The 19384-nt window shown below is 32.8% G+C and overlaps 1 protein-coding gene across 2 annotated transcripts; it reads right to left on the reverse strand.

Moving 5' to 3' along the window:
- Nucleotides 1-765: 765 nt before the first annotated feature.
- LOC119688047 (protein anon-37Cs) lies at nt 766-9482 on the reverse strand. Of its 2 annotated transcripts, XM_038102671.1 has the most exons (4): nt 9265-9482; nt 8590-8686; nt 1931-3443; nt 766-1668 (listed from the first exon to the last, which is right to left on the reverse strand). In XM_038102671.1, the coding sequence occupies exons 2-3, from the start codon at nt 8601-8603 to the stop codon at nt 1946-1948; spliced, it is 1512 nt and encodes a 503-aa protein (XP_037958599.1). In that variant the 5' UTR covers nt 8604-8686; nt 9265-9482; the 3' UTR covers nt 766-1668; nt 1931-1945. The 2 variants fall into 2 exon arrangements, with proteins under 2 accessions (XP_037958599.1, XP_037958598.1); XM_038102670.1 differs by lacking the exons at nt 8590-8686; nt 9265-9482 and having other exon boundaries at nt 1931-3519.
- Nucleotides 9483-19384: the final 9902 nt, after the last annotated feature.

The following is a 19384-nucleotide window of genomic DNA, read 5'->3' on the forward strand; positions in this document are numbered from 1 at the left end:
TGTTATTTAAATTGTTACAAAGTTATACATAAGTTCTTGCATGTCTAATAATAAAGATAATATATATATATAGTACTATATCTCAGTTTAGTAGTTTATCTTAGCATATTGTCTGTATTGCTGTTAATAATGGAAAGAGCGTTCTGCTTATATATATTTAGAGAATTTGCTTTGATTCCATTCCATTTAAAAAAATTTGTAAAAACCAGTCCTGTGATTAATCCAAACCAAACGAATACTAATCCGTTCTTATTGCATATATTTCGAGGCCACACTTAAGTTCATTTAGCTTGTTATACATTGATATATTATATGTAAAAAATAAATTATAATTATAAATTGAATCGTTGTTATTCTTTTTTTCCCTATTGTATATTATTAGTTCAAATTTGAATATTTTCTTAAGTTAAGATAAATCACAAATCTGATGTGATTGTCTCTCTCGTATCACTGAATCTACTTTGAATCTTTGAATGTACTAACCTACTAAAAAAACTTGACAGTTGAAATATTTAATTTATTAAATATAATTATATATAATTATAATTTATATTACATATATATATATTTATATATATATATATTTATATATATTTATATTACATATAATTATATATAATTATAATTATTAAATTACCTGGAAAAATAAAAAACCCTCATTTAGACGACTAATATAATATTGTTTGAGACAAATGTGTAAATGATTTTTTATTTTATTAATACAAATGAATTTATAAATATATAATTTAAATGTTTAAAGTCCAAAGTTGCATTTCAATCAATATATAGATAAGCAATTCTAAATTGACTTTAATATTTTCCATATATATTGTATGTAAAAAGTAACCAAAATTATTATAATTTAAAAAACGTCACAATTTAATTCGTATAAATTGGCAGCACTAACGTCATCGACTAAGTACCATTCGAGGAACCATCGGACTTACGTACCGTCTCTCGTCTGCATAATCGACCGAGTTCCGCTTACCACTTCCAATAGCGAAAATAATATTAGGTATCTTCGGATTACGATAATGGCTATGGTAACTAGCAACAGCAGATATCTAACATGACTATGTGTGACTTTTTCTATTCCCGAAGTTCAAATTACTTTGTTTCGTATCGTTTGCAGCCATAACCTAGAATTCGTTGAATCAGTTGAAAAACATACGCAAATCCGCCAACGAAAAATGTATCGTATAGAGAATTCGTATAAAGGATCCAGCACTATCATAGTTGTATTGTAATCAGTGGCGCCTATTTTGAAGGTGATAAAAAAAATCTTATTTAATTGATCAGTCCACATCCTTTTTACACAAAGTGTATTAAAGCATAAGCCAGGGTCGTTGCTCAGAAGTATACTTCGGGGAGTGCTTTCAGATCATTTCAGTAATTTAAAAGAAATGACAATATTTTTAAACATTCATGTGGGATTGTTAAAGAATATGCACAAATATAAATATATCTTTTCGCACCATTTCGGTGGGTTTTAGATCCTGAATACATCTTCCCCCACAGGCTGCGTGTGTGGCATAATCGGAAAATCAGTAATAACATAACATCATTCATACCTCCTTCGTAACGAAGATATTAACTGCCAATCCTACATATTTTGCAAATGAAAAAAAGATAAAGAATAGTCTGTGGTCCTAAACCTTCTCTATTTATCTATATAAATTAAAAGAAATAATTTAAATGTATTTAAGAATTTATTAATTAAAATTTAAAGATTTATAATTAGTTTAATATATGCAGAAATTTATTATCACGAAATAATTGCAACGACAAAATTTTGCTTAAAATTGCTATTTACAAATAAACATTTTTAAAAATTTAATATATTACTGTTCAATGTAGTTATTTAAATTTGTTGTAAAAATTGTAATAAACAATTATTAAATGTATTGCATTTAAGAAAAAAATTACTTACAATTTGGATTTAATTTTATGCTGATGTACTATTGTAAAATTCAATAAGACGTTCTGCTTCTCTAATGCCACTCTGGCGCGCACCGTCGACAGTACCGAAACCACTTAGAGTTGTAGCGTCTCCAGCAAAAAGAAGTGCAGCTCTATCTCCCAGTGGCGAGGCTAAAATGTTAACATCGTTAATAGTGCTGTTGACAGAAAAGTAGGGCCGTCCACCCAAGAAACAAGCGCTGTTACTCCAATTTGAACGTAATATAGACTTTGGATACGGTACTTTTGGATTTTTTAAGCAGATTCTCAGTATAGTAGTGACCTCTTTGGTTATCTGATCTTCAGGAAGCTTCTCTATTTCACCGAAGAATGCGCCACCTATTAACACTTCAAGCACATGTTTGCTAGTAGGTAGTTTTGATATTTCAACAATTTGTTTATACCAATTTAGACCTGAGCCTCGTTCCTCTTCATTCCACAGCGGGCGTAAATTCGCCGTGAACCACGATTTTATATTCTTATTATATTCTAGATAAATTTTAACAGGTGAACCGTACCCAATATTACGTATGGCGTTTACTTTGTGTCTCGGTAACATTGGTTTGAACATATATTTTGAGAAATTTTTTAAAACGCCTAACGGCAATGTGCATATGATGTGATCAGCATTAAATGAGCTTCCGTCAAGACAACCGACTAAATGTGCTTTAGCTGTTGACGTCGTGGAAGCATCATACCATTTTATTTGTCCTACTGGCTTGCCCATTTTAATATTATGCTCGGTTATTATGTCGGTCAAAGGACGTAAGATATTATCTAGACCTTGTGGAATATATAATGGGTTAGGATTAGTGTTATGCACCTTGCGTATATGTTCTATGTTAAGGTAGTCTAAACAGCAACCAATGAGACTTCCAAACTCTTTGAAAAGTGTTATGAATATATCACCAGCAATTCGCGCCTCCTCTCCTTTAAACATGTTCTCCAATATTTTCCGACTTTCCGCTTGAAAATATGTTTCCACGTTGTTCAAGTCATGAAGACTGTTTGTTTCAAACTTTTCTTGTAGTTCAATACCCGAACATAGTTTACGGAATAGTGCATCAATCAAATCTGGCATACGTTTGTTAATTGTCTGTCCAAGTAAATTCACATAAACTATATTATCTCGTTTTGCTGTTTGCTTTTCTAAGCCGTGTGTCTCGGATAAAAGCTCATATATGGAGTTTCGTGCAGAATCAATGGTAATGTACTTCGCACCGAGCTCACAATATGCATCACCGAAATGCTCGGATTTTACGCGTCCACCATAACGTTCTGTTGCCTCCAACACAATGGTGGAAGTAAAGCCATTCTTAATAAGATGACTCGCGGCAGATAGTCCAGCCAATCCAGCACCAACAACAACAATCTGTGCTTCATTACGAGATTTCCTTCTTGGGTCATTAATGTAACGTTTATGTACTTCGCAGCAAGGTGCTGGTAAACTTAGGAATTTCCGTCTTAGTTCGCGAAAATTAAACCTACAACAAAAGAGACGCATATTAAATAAAATTTCGAAATCAGCCAACAACAAGATATTATAATTTATTTCATAATAGTTTTAACTAAAATTTTTCATAATAACTTTTTTTTGATTATTTAAGCAAATCGAATTCTTTATATTTTAAAGAATTAAATTGCCATCTTAGTTTTAAGAAATATTTTCGGAACACTTTTACATAGAAGATGTTTTAAATAGACCTGTCAATTGCAGTTCGAGTAACTATTCTCTTTTGAATTATTTTGTAGAAATCAATTAATCTAAAGTCGCCATAGGCCAAAGAATAAAGAGTAAACCTTATACTCGGCTTGTGTATGTAGGCATCGCAATTGTTAACATAGTCATTCCAGTCACGTTATCTGCTGTCTTGGGGGTTTAATATGACCGTTGCGTGAGATGTGTTATCATAAGGCAACGGTCTTTTTTAAAATGTGTCCCAATTGTGAGCAATCACTAAAAAATATATCACAATGATATATCAGCTTATATTTATATATGTAGTTGTATTCCCCCAGGAATTTAGTGTAATATTAGTGGCAGGATCTTCATGTAATGATATTTGTAAAGTATTGGCAGGATTACCATGTAATGTTAATACAAAGTTTCTGATATATAATGGCAGGATCGTCATGTAATGCTAATTTATTATTATGATAGAATTTTGAGTATTGTCTTAGCTCTCCAGACGCTTATGATATCCTTTCAGCAAATGTGCCGTATAGGATATTGTTCTCAGCAAATATGCCGTACAGAACGTGAGACTTTAAAAAAAAACAAGTGTGTTCTTTAATTATAGAGACAGATCAACAAAAGTGCATTCAATAAATCATGTCAAATTTGTTTTGTCTATAATGCAATAACTTGTCGCATTAAGCATTGACGTAGGTCATGGGTACAATAATAGACTTTTAGTATAGAATTTCCATTTCTCTTCATTACCAGTAAGTTTCTTATTTCTTTAAATATATTCCCGAGTATATGGTTCACCTCCAGTTAGTCGTTCTGCCACATCACCTTCAATCTTGGGGGTTCCTTTTCAACGTTATATGACATTTAAAGTCTAAATCTTCTAAAGTTTAAATCTTCGTTACTAGCTACGTTTGTTACTCTATTTAATTTGCCCTGTTTATTGTCTTTATTGCATATAACTTTTCCACATGTTAATTGATCGCTTATAATAATTCTCTATTAGAAAAAAAGAAACAAGGTACAGAGTTGTGTTATACTCATTGCATTGCTCCATAATACGTCTTAAGTTATTTAAGTTGTCATAACAAAAACGTTCATTGTCTTTATAATGTGTGGACCAGTGATCGTGGATCAGACAAACAAAAAATGCATATTAAATCATATAGTTGGAAGACTCTGTAGATAAATAAGTATGAGGCTGACTTAATAAATTCCATAAAAACAGTTAATGACGGTAGACATTTGATAAGATGTGTGCGGTATTAATAAATTTTGAGAGATGTTGTTGTTGATGTAACCCACTGGGATCTGCAAGCAGATAACATGAAAGGATATACAAGACGATTACATGGGAAGGGTAGTGGGTAGCTAGTGGTTGGGGGAGATGTAGTGGGGAAGTGGATGAAGAGGATTGGGTGGTTCAGCTGAAATTGAACATTAGCTTGGATCAAGCTTGGATTTCAATGCCGTTCTTCCAGAGAGATGTCAGACGGGGGCCTATTGAGAACCTTGTTGTCAGACAACCTAGGTCTTGAGGAGGATACTGCATCTGTGTGGAGAGCCGTAAGTCCACGTTAATATTGACCTCACTGATGTTGGCTCCATTGCAAAGGGTGTCGATATATCTTTGATAAGAAGGGAGGAATCAACGAATGCATCTAGGAAGGAGTGCTTTACTAGCTATGTCGCCATTGAGGTGTCCATCTGTGTGGCACGCAAGGAGATATTGTTTGAACAGTAGTTGATTGTGCTCCTTCATCATGCGATGGCAGCGCCAGATGCAATTCGCAATTTCGTCTTTTGATTTATTCATTGCGTTTCGCTAAATTATGGGGTCCATACTGGAGTTGCATAGGCTGCAATAGAACGACCTATTGCTTTGTATGTGCTCAGTAGGGTTTCTTTATTTTTGACCCAAGAACAACCTGCGAGCACTTTTAGGACATTATTGCAAGACTTCAAACGGCCACACATAGCAGAATCATGTGCACAAGAGGTCAGCATACTATCGAGTACGACACCCAGCATTTAAGGTTTGAAGGTGGTGGGGATCTTGAATTTATCGATATTTATGGGCAGAGTCATGGATACCTCTTTAGTCCAAGAAGTAAAGAGGGTGGCTGAGGATATATTTGGTGATAGGTGAAGATTTCTATCATTTAGAAACGATGGCACAGACAGAAGATATGCATTTAACTTATTGCACAGTGTAGAGATGATTTACTTCAAGTGCAGGACCAAAGTACAGCTTTTGAGTTCTAGGAGCAGCCGATTCAACATTCCAGAGCCACACATTTACAGATATGACGTGCCGCTAACCCCTCTCAACAGGAACAATACTAATCGGTTAAGATAAAAACAGTTTGGATCCACAAAAGTTATTTAAAGTAAGTTCAATCTTGCAGTAAGTTTATTAGCAATACATAGATGTTGTAAAGATTAAAAGGGATTTACGTGTAGTTCACAAATGGTGCCTTTATTGAGGTCTTTTGAAAAAAAATTTTAAGTGACCACTAAGAAAATCAAGAAATATTTTGTGCATAGGAAAGTGCAAAATATTATGTCTTCTTTAAAATACAGACTATAATTCTATATTCATTATTAGGATATTAGGGAATTATAATATTTCAACTTTGGCTTCGTTTCATTGAAGTGGCTAGGTTTCTTCACCTTGGCTCAGGTTAGCTTCAATTAAAATTTCACTTATCCTTAATCCATTTCTTCCCCAAGCATTGCTTTTTCTTTTCACACCTTCTTCACCTAATTATATCCTAACCCATATATACGTGTTTGTAAATCCTTTCATGTTTATATGCTGTGTAGATCTCTACTGTTTACCACAACAACATATACATTCCAAATACCATCAAACATTGTGTGCGAAAATAGTAGTTTGGGGCTATTTTCCCTATGGTGTTGTTTGTGCTTTTTATTACATATGTTAGCTGGCAATAAGAATACAAAAATGAATGTTGAAATAATTAGAAAGATAATGTTACTAGATGCCGAATGGAATATATTATCAAAATACTTAGATTAACAGAATGATGGGTACTAGTCATTGCACCAATGCTTCAACGGTGGCATATTCTGACTAGTGGATTGTGCAGAAGTTGTTATGATTAAGAACAGATAGAATCCATTAATCATTCACTACGTCTTTGTTAGGGATACGCAGACGAATCGACTTCAATATTTTAGATACCAAATGAATAGAAACACCAAATGGTTTAGCAAGGACAATACTAGAAAATAACAATAGTTAGTGTTATTTCATCAGAATGGGCAATATATGTTTCTGAATGGAAGTGCAGAGAGTTATATCAGCACTTGCCCTCTCAATCTAACCAAACTGGAGGTTGACTCAAAAATACTAGCAAGTTGACAAAATACACAAATTCTAATATAAAGCCTGTAGTTACATATTAGAGTAGGTGTTGCAAAAAAAAATCTCTAAAAATTCTAAACTGTGTACCAGGCACCATGGTACTAGTTTGACAACGTATTCTATTAATATTAATTAATTAATAGATTTTATATATTTTCAGAAATGGAAACATACATTTCGATTTAAAAGTTCCGATGGTTACAGTTGAATTCGAGAGAATAAGGCAAAAACACATTTTAAATTTTGAAAATCATGTGAATCCTCTGGCTAGACCTCTTGCTAATATGATAACTTCCTCTAGACTAAAACGGAATGATAAACCCGCCATCTTGCTTTCCTAAAGATCATCCTGATTAATTCAACGTATACGCCGTGATATCTGATAAATAAGCCCTGACTACTTATTCATTACAGTATGTTTATATAATATAATTTGTAATATAATGTTATTAGTCTTTAAGATTCTAAAACTTATTGATAGGCTTTAATTTAAAGCGATTCAATAAAGATATATTGTTAAATTAAAAATATAGAATATAGAATTTATAAATAAATTCTATATATGGCCGGTGAATGACTGTTCCTCTATTAAATGCTACATATTTCATAACAATAATTTTAAACATTAAATATTGTTTTCTTCATATGTTAACGAATTTTTTTAAACATATATAAATTTTCTTAAAAACATATATTGTACAATCCATATATGTAGTATTTTTTATTTCAATTTTTATTGTACTGAAAGCCCTGGAAGCTAATGTTTGTTTCTTTTTTTTAAGTTATAAGATTTTATATTGTGTAATTGTTTATAATAAATAAAAAATTAAATTTTTTTCAGCAAACGAAAAAGTATTTATATCTAAATAATTAAGGAAATAAAGATTCTTAATCTATTGAGTGATAAATAGTAACTGAATGATTTATAGCAGAATCTGTTGAAACTTTTTTGTAGATAAGTTTCTATCTGGTTTAGTTAAGGTTAGGCTAGGTTGGAATGACGAACTTGTGATCACACCTCACTTGAGCTCAAATATTGGTCTGTTGTGATTGCATGGATTAACGTTATTCATATACAGAACACAAGGATTCCTAAATGCACCTCAGTGGTCAACGTAAACTTGGCCAAGTCCCTATTATTTATGTAAGTTCTTTCTACCTTAAATACTTTCTTAGAAAAAAAAACCGAACTTTAAGACTAAGCTTTAAATATATCAAATAAACTAAAAGCACAGAAGTTTTACCAAAATTAAAAGAGCGTTTTAAAGCAGAGTTATATGCAATTTAAATCATTAGGAAGATTCATTATCTCTATCTCTGTGAGATTTTCAGTCAAATAGTAATCAACAGTTTACAGTAATTGGAAAATAATAAAGAGATACTACTTAATAATCCGAAACATTAAAATTATAATTAACTTTTATTATAACTATAATTTATGTTATATTATGTGTATGTTCCTTTTGATCTAATAAAAGGCAATAATTTAATACAAATGGAAAACAAAAACGTATTTAAAAAATGAACAAAAAGTTTGTACCTTTTTTACCTGCGGTAAGTCATAGCGTTTGGTCAACTGAAAATCCTTTAAATTAAAAATAGTGGCCGCATTCTCTTACTCCAAAATGGGCAACTTAAAGTGTAATCTGGAAGATTATGGATATTAGACTAAGAAATTAATATTGTAAATGATAAGCTATTGACTTTGTTCCACATCCTCCAGGCGTTAGATTGAATATGCGCGAAATAATGGTATAATATAATAATTGAATAAATTATTGATAATATATTATATCATCAATGCTGAGAGAAATCTGCTAACTACTTAGCTAAAAAAAAGTGCTTTTAAGCAGATTATTTGAACTATCAAATTACAATTTTTAATAAATTTTAATAAATACATTTAAATATGTTTTTTACTTGAAATTAATTATTGAGAATAATTTATGTTTGTCACCAAATTAAATAAAAAAATCTATATTTAATGGTAACCAACATTTGAACCATACAAAATTAATTTTTAGAAATTATGTGCTTTTGTAAATTACGAGATAAGATAATTTCAACTGACGCCAATCAATATGTCTTCTTTGAATACATTTAAAAATAGTTTTTGTTGAATATTTAATCGCAAATTATTTTTACACAGGTTACAAAATGAATTTCTGGACAAGACGTGGAAGTCAAACAATTCAATAACCTTCATTAAAACATTTCTTCTTACCATAGCATATTAGCGTCTAATGTATTAGAAAATTTATTAATGTATTTTATAATTATAAGTAATGTACATATAAAAATACTTTTGTTTTCATTTAGTGGCTCGGAACTAATATTTATTTATCATTCCCTTCTTGTTTTGCATGTTGAACAGCTGATATACAATGAAATATATTATTTTATATATATTTCAGTGTATGTATTTCTCCACTTGTTCTATTTCTTTTATAAAAAAAATAAATTATTTTTAAACAATGAATAGTTTTAAACAGTTTTATATAATTTATATTTAAGCAGTATTATATTTAAAAGTAATCACATTTCTGCTCGCTGTCTTTTTGCTCAAGGTGGCGCTAGTATATTACGTCAACTGTCATATTATTTTGTTGGAATTGCCAACTAATGGAAATTTTTATCTACAATAAAATTTTTAAGCATCATTCACACGTTGATTTGTAATGAAGAATTATTTTCAAAGTGTTTGTGAATAATGTATGCATAAAACCACACAAAAAGGAAGGCAATTGATTGATTGACGCTAATAGACAACTGAAAAAATTTAAGTTTTCATTAATAATCCACATTTGTTTAACGCTTTTTTTGTAATGATAAAATTGCAAATTGTTTGTTTAAATACTTGAACACTGCTAATAATTAGTATTGTGAGTTAAATACTATTCTAAAAATTCTTAACAATAGTAATTCTTAGAAATTGAGAAAATATTAATTTGAGTTCACAAATATTAATTTAATAGTTCACAAGTCCAATCGGTGCACTAAAAACTCTCGTTCGCAAAGATTTCTTAAGCTGTCCACAGCACATAATTCTAACTTATGAAGTCGTATATACGGCATTAAATATATATACGTATGAATGCATATACATTAAGACCGAAAGGTTTTCGGATATTCTCATTTAAAATTCGCGCGCTGTATATTTTTCGATATTTTAAGTTTATGTAGTTTGGCAGCACTGTCCTTAATTACTATGCCAAAAATGAGCGCGATCTATCAGACAGTTCGTTTACGGCAGCTGTTGAAACCAGTTCACCTCAGTAGTGCGTTGCGAAAAAAACAATGGAAAAAAATATTGAACAAAGAGTTTGCATCAAATTTTGTTTTTCGAACGAAATTTCGTGTGCAGAATCGTTGCGAATGCTACAAAAGGCTTATGGGGAATCAGTTTTATCGAAAACTCAAGTTTATGAGTGGTACAAAGCCTTTCAGGACTGTCGTACGACCGTCGAAGACATGCCGCGTTCTGGACGACCTTCGACCTCTACCACCGACGAAAACATTGAAAAGGCAAAGGAAATCGTGTTCAAAAATCCTCATGTGAGTGTTAGAGAGATAGCACGAGAGCTAGGCATCGGTCGTGAGATGGCTCGTTTGATTTTGGTGGACAATTTGTGTATGCGACGTGTCAACGCCCGGCTTGTTCCGATTCACCTCAATTTGTTCAACATTATCAACGATTTTAAGGCCAAACATTCAATAAATACCATCGAACAGCCACCGTATTCACCTGATCTTGCACCGTGTGACTTTTTCCTGTTTCCCAACCTCAAATTACCACTCAGAGGAACGCGTTTTGAATCCATAGAAGACGTAAAACAGAATTCGCAGAGGGAACTCAAAGCCATACCGGAAAGCGCCTATAAAAAAATGTTTTGATGATTGGAAGAAACGTTGGCATTTGTGTATCGCTTCTAATGGAGCATATTTTTGAAGGAGATAAAATAAATATTGATGAAGGTTAAGAATTTTGCGTTTTATTTAAAATTTCCCGAAAACTTTTCGGTCACAATGTATATATATATATATAGGTATAGCATTTTGCGTATTCTTCAGTAAGAAACATTTACATTTACGATGCTGATTGTTATTTTATATAGTAACAGATATAGATTACAAACAATTTTAGGAATTATTGCCCGCATAAAAATATATATCAATAAATATTTTGCAATTATAATTAAATAAATTTATATGTATATTACAAGGAAAATATCTCAATTTTTATATGAAAAATCCACGAGTGATAGCCATCTGAAAATGAATGCTTGACAGTTTAATGTATACTATAATATTCATCTGTTATATCTGAATATATTAGGATTTTCGCTAAGGGAGCAGAATATCCAAATAAAAAGAATTCTCGATAAGGGAGCAAGATATTCCGCTTTTAGCAATTTTCACTAAAGGAGCAAAATATTGCTGTCAATTAAACTCAAGTGTTAGACTTCAACTGATAATTTTATTCAAATTTGCTCTGTTTTTATATATTTTTCTTAGAACTTTTAGTCCCGTTATAATGGAATTATTTATTACTTAACATAATTTCCTTAATCTACAATTTTTAACATAAGTATTTAACATTAACATAGTTTTTTTAACATAACTTTCTTAACATAACTTTTTAACTTAACTTGTTTAATATAAATTGATGTTAACATAACTTATTTAACATAAATTGATTTTAACATAACATATTTAATATAACTAATTAGAATACACTACAATACATAAGTATGTAAATGTAAGTATGTAGATAAATCACATGTACGATGATTATTTATTATTATTTATTGATTCAAAAAAAATTCATACACACTTACAAAAAATTATAGAATTTAACTTAAAATCTAAATTGACAATAACATATTTGTTATGTGTCAGATTGGCATACAAAAGGAGGTGCATAATATTAACATTATTATTTATATAAATTCATCAAACGATGATGATTGACCCATAAAAGACGACTTTACAATAACGGCAGCCAAGTGAATAGAGTGATGCGCATGATTGTAAACACTGATTTGAACTGAGTTTACAATACACCTACATGTTTTGATTGATTATAGAGGCTAATTATGCAAGGGACGTTTTAGGTACAAGTGTGTTGCCGGGCGCAAAAACACAGGAGAGAACTACGAGAGATTGTCAATATGCTGGATCGTGCAAAACATTAGTGCAGTAATGTTTTGTATATAAGAATTAATCCAATGTTTATTCTTTCATATTTATGTATTCCTTAAATAGTACATACGGCTGTGTCTATTGCGGATTAAAATGAATGCTTGATCAAGGGCACATATACATGATATTAATTGTTTTTAATTTATTGCTAAAAAAGCATGCCAAAAACAATTTACACAACATTTCAATGTTGTTTTAAGCATTTCATGCGTAATCATTGAAATCGTAAATTGACAGTGTGCAGTGCTCTTAATATTAATTATTGTTAGTTTTAATTCTAAAAAGTTTGGAATGATTTATTTTTTACTAAAATATGTAATTTTAATTTTTCAAATCACATATTTTACTTCACACTTTTCAACTTAAATTAGAAAAAAAAGATATACATTCATTTAGGGTTTCAGAAATTCAATCAGACACACTTATTGTAATCTAGGATAAACACAGGATTTTATATAGTACATACGTTTTCGATTTATATGAATATACCTCTTGAAAAAATAATTTACGCTGCTTAAATATATCAATTTTCATTGAAAATGCATTGAAATCCAATGAGATTTGTATCATTATTAGATAAGTTATACTATGTCAAAAATAATTAAAGTGGAAGTAGAAGAATGACCTTAAAAACTTTATATGGATTATGTTCCAGTTGAGTCGATCACCATTCATTGGTTTACGTCAGACATTTCTACAACTAAACGTATTATCACACTTACATTTTTCGAAGATACTTTATATTACTTTATGTCATAGAGATCCCCGGAAAGTATTTTAGTGTTGTCAACTACTTCGCATAATTGTTTTCTCTACGGTATATGCCGATATAGCTAATAGCTCGAGATATTGAGTTGTGAAGTTGTATACTTTTCACATGTATATATATTAAGATGAAAAACTGACTCGATCACTATACTTGGAAAACGAAAAAAAATACTTAAAAAAAATTAAAGAAAACCAATAAAAGCCATCAAAAATGGAACAGTCATCAACAATTTGTATAATTCGAATAATATTTCAAAAAATTTCATAATTTGTTTAAAAAACCATTAAGAATAATAATAAACATTTTATTTTGCACATTCAATTTTATGTACATATTTTTATAGACTTAATTAAAAATATAGAAGTAAATAACCCACTGTACAGATGAACCTTCTCTGCAAAGAGTTCCAACATATAACCTGAATATTTTTAAATTATGATACTTTTCTTGTATCATCAACAGTAAGTGGTTTCCTAATCTGAGGCTTTCTCTCCGTGTTCATTGGAATGGAGTTTTATATGATTGGTTTCCAATCCGACGCTTAACCTCATATGCCCATGATAAAGGTTTTGCTGAACACAATAATTAAATACAGACGGATGGAGGCTGTATGTAAACTTGGAGAGGACAGTGAAACATATCATATTCGCAGTCATCTGATTAAATCCAATCAGACACTTTGTAAGTCCACTCACTTCTTCTCACAAAGGAAGAGACTAAGGCCTACAGATACTTATAGATATGTAAGTCATTTGATATATGTTGGATTATTGCTGCTATCGCATTTGTTTTGAAGTGGGTTGCAGTTTATCATAGTTGGTATTATATTATTGTTCAGCAAATCTATGTCATATTGTTTTGGATATGAACTGCACACAACAAAAGTATTTATTATTTGCTTACACTATGTACATAGTTTTTGTTTGGTGCTACATGCCAAAAGATTTATGGTGATCTCATTTTAGTATTTTGTTGGGAAGTATTCAAGACGGAAGTATTGTATATTATTGGAAGACTACTTCAAATCATTCACACTCAATATTTTTCCGTCAACTCAATGCATTTTTTGATAACCGAGAATTTCATTTTTGACATATTGGACACAATGCAACGATATTATCATGACTGTTTCAGCTTCAGTTGTGCTCAGTGTGTCTGTATATATAATAGGTATTGACTCATTTAAAATGTCTAGCGCTAGAGTGATCAGTAGAGTTTCATCATGAAACATAGGAGAGACAAAAAGTTATATTTATAAAAATCGACGAGTAAGACGTTGACAAATCAGGATTTTAATGACTTGTGTCATTAACACAAGTCATTACCATAAGTCATTACTGAAGGTCATTTTTTTCAAGATGTTCTTATATAAAAATATATTATAATATTACAAATTTGGCACGGTTTCATATTTAAAAAGCGATCAGCGCACTTTATGTCCTCTTTATTTGTGCCCATGCCGTGAAATATGCAATCATAATTAGTAGATAAACATTTGAGAGGTTGTGTGGTGACTTCATCAGATTTTTCTATATCTGTTGCTTTAATTACTCGAATTAGCGCTAGAAAAGCAAATACAAAAAAAAAAAACATACCTTCATTCCACTGACATAATCAATTGTCTCATAGGCCCTGTTTTCATTATGAAATATTAACTCGGACAAATTTCTGGGGAAATGGAAAACGATCTATACAATCCCCATATAGGTTTCATACATATCCATGGGCCTGTACAAAAACATTAGCGATATTATTTAAAATGAATAAAAATATTTGAAAAGGTACAGTAGAAAAGAGAAATTTGATCAATTTGAAGCCATCAAATGAAAAGCTCAAAAAGAATTTTGTAACTGATATCCTCTTGTTGTGAAGATTACCTACAGATGGAAGAAAGTCTTTGGAAAATGTATTCAACAGCTGTTGTGCAAAGTCAATATAAAAGTAGTATGAAAGATTTGCATTATTCATGGATATAATAATAACTTATTCTGGATTGGTGTAGAATGTCAAGCTTTGAAATTGAAATGAAAGATTTATCCAATCTCTTAAAGTTCGTATAAAGCTTATATATAAGTATATTAATAATTTATGTTTGGAGGAAAAAGTTCTTAGTACACCTTATTCTTGATTAAACCCCTTAACTCCAAAGCCAGCACTTAGTATTTATCTGATTATAGCTGGAAAGCTTAAAGCCATTGGTGATTGTCAGTGTATTATTCCCGATTTATTATAAAGCCCTGCATGTCCTTTAAAATTGTTTTGAAATAGATTTTTGGAATAGATTGATTTTTCTAGTATTTTCTTTGGCAGTAACTTGAAAAAATAATTTAAAATTGACTGAAGATATAAACATCGCTACATATAAGCAAGTCAAAAGTTTGGAAAACAGTTACACATAGTTGGCCTTTTAGCTTTATAACATATAATCGCTATATATAATATTAATACCAGTCACGTATCGTTTCCATGTAATCCGCTATAAAACAACTGCAGCGCTCCCAAATTCGCGGAACATATTAGCATCCATTTTTGCAATTAAATCTGTTTCTTTTTTATTTGTTTTTTGTTTTTGAAATTGTTTAGAAAAATTTTTACGATTTAGGTATAAAATTTGTTTATTTATTTAAGTATTTTTGTGTGTAAGTATTCAACGCAACTGATTCCAATGCACGAATCTAAAGACAGTTGATTTTCGATGACGAGCGAAGCACACACGCGAATGAGTAACTAAGTTTCCGTCCTACTGAGGTTAAAATAGTTGCGTCTTCCGCTTAGTGGCTTTAAATACTTAAAGTAATTAAATATAAAAACAAGTGAACTACTTCATCAATTCCAGAGAGCAATGCCACAATGGGTATGTACTATAAAGTAATTATACGGACGTAAAATGTCTTACCCCTCTGGGCAAGTTTCTTTCTAAATCAAATATTTTTATTGAAATTTAATTACCACTATATGTTCTCAATAGTTAGTCTGTTTATTATATACTTGTACAAACATATATTTTATTAACTGTAAAGCAGTCACAACAACGCACATTAGATATTAAGTTTCTATTACAAACTTAGCAGTGTTTCTAAAACTAGAAAATTAAATTTAAATAGAGGTAATCTGGCTTAGGCCAGATGGGATTGAACATACAAGGTAAAGTGTCTGATTGCATTTAACATGGTAAATGCCAGCGCGATCCTTGTCACTGTTCTCTCCAAGTTGACACACAGCCTCCACGTGGCCCCTCTGGATAGCTACAATCATCCGTGCGTAGTGAACTAATGTGTGCAGCGAAATCCACCTCAGGGATATATGAGGTTTTGCGTCGGGCTTGGAACCCACCATTTAAAAAATCCTTTCAATGCAAACGAAGAGGCAGCCTCGGATAAGGAAACGATCTACTGATGACGACAAACGCAAACGTATTAAGGAACACGATTTAAAAATATGCACCTGGAATGTCCGAACTCTTTACAGAGAAGGTGCATCTATACAGCTGGTTAATGTCCTCAAGGAATATAAGGCTGACATTACCGCTCTCCAGGAAATGCGATGGACGGGACAAGGATGCTCTAAACGAAATCATTGTGACATCTACTACAGCTGCCATGCAACAAAGCACGAGTTTGGAGTCGGATTTGCGGTAGGCCAAAAGCTGAGAAATTTGGTCTCAACGTTTACACCAATAAACGAAAGGCTCGCAAAAATCCGGATTAAGGCAAAATTTTTCTTTATCACTCTAATATGTGCGCACGCCCCGACGGAAGATAAAGATGACGACACCAAGGAAATTTTCTATGAACAACTTGAACAAGCATATGAACGCAGTCCCCATCATGACATCAAAATAGTTGTTGGAGACTTCAACGCAAAGGTGGGTAAAGAAGGTATCTTTGGTGCTACTGTCGGAAAGTTCAGCCTTCACACGAAAACTTCTGATAATGGAAGAAGGCTGATTGATTTCGCCGCGGCTAGAAACATGGTGGTTAGTAGTACCAGATTCCAACATCTCAACATACATAAGACAACATGGCTGTCACCGAATTAAAACTCAAGATCTCAAATTGATCGCGTTGTGATAGACGGAAGGCATGCTTTCAGTGTCTTGGATGTACGTACTATCCGAGGAGCCAACATCGACTCGGATCATTACCTTGTTGCATCCAAGATCCGCACACGTTTATGTGCGATGAGAAAGGTACGTGAACAAGCAGAGCGAAAGCTAGACGTCGAAAAGCTGCAATCACAACAGACAGCTAATGACTTCGCTACTCGACTCTCCCAATATCTGGAAAATTCATCTGAAGAAGCCGATATATGCGCGCAATGGAACCACATCTCTAACTCTATGCGTACCGCTGCAGAAGAGGTGATCGGCTATCACCGTATACAAAGAAACAGCTGGTACGACCAAGAGTGTCGCAATGCTACCGCAGAGAAAGACGCAGCATATCAAGCCACCCTGCAGTCAGTTGCGACGCGCGCTGTTAAAGAGCGATATCGGCAAAAGAGAAGGGAAGAGAAACGTCTTTTCAGGCGAAAAAAGAAGGAAACAGAAAGACGTGAGTACGAAGAGCTTGAGAAGCTGGGCGACAGGAATATGGCTCGAAAATTCTATCAAAAAATTAAGAGCCTGACAAATGGTTGTAAACCCGGAGTTAACTCCTGCAAAGATGAAAACGGTAATCTGGTCATAGATGTCCAAAGCATGCTTAATAATTGGAGGGATCACTTCTTGAAACTGCTAAATGGCGGTAGTAAAATGATCCCGAATTTTCAATCGTTGACGATGAAATAATCGTTCCGCTTTTAGATCATAATGATGTTAAAACAGCTACAACGCGGGTCAAAAACAACAAAGCTGCAAGTGCCGATGGTTTACCGGCTGAGCTGTTTAAAGCTGTTGGCGAAGAGGTCTCAAAATACATGCTACAGCTAATTCGCAACATTTGGTCGAATGAATGCCCAACGATTGGAAATTAAGTGTACTTTGCCCAATCCACAAAAAAGGTGATCCTGCAAACTGCGCCAACTACCGCGGGATCAGTCTTTTAAACATCGCATATAAAGTTCTGTGAAACATGCTATGTGAAAGATTGAAGCCCATCGTCAACCAACTGATTGGACCTTATCAGTGTGGCTTCAGATCTGGTAAATCCAACCTTGGACAGATATGCATAGTGCGTAAAGTCCTGGAGAAGAGTCAAGAAAAACAAATCGGCACACACCACCTATTTGTCGATTTCAAAGCTGCTTTTGACACTACGATTAGAAGCACACTCTTTGTCGCTATGTCTGAATTTGGTATCCCAGCAAAACTTATACGGCTATGTAAAATGACGCTGAGGAACACCACCAGCTCCGTTAGAATTGAGAAGAACCTCTCCGATCCGTTTGATGCCAAACGAGGTTTCAGACAGGGTGACTCCTTGTATTGTGACTACTTTAACCTAATCTTGAAAACGATAACTCGAGCAGCAGATTTAAATCGTACTGGCACAATATTCTACAAAAGTGTAATGCTGCTTGCGTATGCCGGCGGTATTGATATCATTGGTCTGAACACCCGCGTTGGTAGTGTGGCATTATCCAACTAAAAAACAAGCAAAGCAAATGGGTCTTGTGGTAAATGAAGACAAAACAAAGTATTTTCTGTCAACAAACAAATCTCCTGAGCGTCTTGGGACCTACGTCACTGTTGACAATTATAATTTCGAAGTTGTGAAAGACTTTGTTTATTTAGGAACCAGCTTAAACACCAAAAATGACGTCTAGAGATTTAACGAAGAATCACTTTTGCCAACAAATGTTACTTCGGGTTAAGTAAGCAATTGAGAAATAAAGCCCTCTCTCGACAAACAAAAATCACGTTCTACAAATCTCTTATCATGCCTGTCCTGCTGTATGGTGCAGAAGCTTGGACAATTACCAACAGTGATGAGAAGGCGTTAGGAGCATTCGAGAGAAAAATTCTTCGGAAGATCTATAGTCCCTTACGCGTTGGCGACGAGTATCGAATTAGATGGAACGATGAGCTGTATGAGCTATACTGCCACATTGACATAGTTAAGCGCATAAAAATTCAGCGGCTACGCTGGCTTGGTCATGTCGTGCGAATGGGAGAAAGTACTCATACTGTAAAGGTATTTGATTCGGTACCCGCAGGTGGAAATGCGGTAGAGGACGTCTGCATCTTCGGTGGAAGACCGAAGATGCAACGATTTGGGGGTACTCGGTATTACCAACTGGCGTCAGAAAGCAACTAATCGGGCTGACTGGCGGAGGCTACTCGACGGGGCCAAGAGCGACCCATGCCTGTAATGATTATATGTTTATTCTTATTATTTTTATTGTTAATCCTGGATTGCTTCAGGATTATTTT

This window comes from Teleopsis dalmanni, chromosome X, assembly GCF_002237135.1.
Source record: "Teleopsis dalmanni isolate 2A chromosome X, ASM223713v2, whole genome shotgun sequence".
NCBI lineage: Eukaryota > Metazoa > Arthropoda > Insecta > Diptera > Diopsidae > Teleopsis > Teleopsis dalmanni.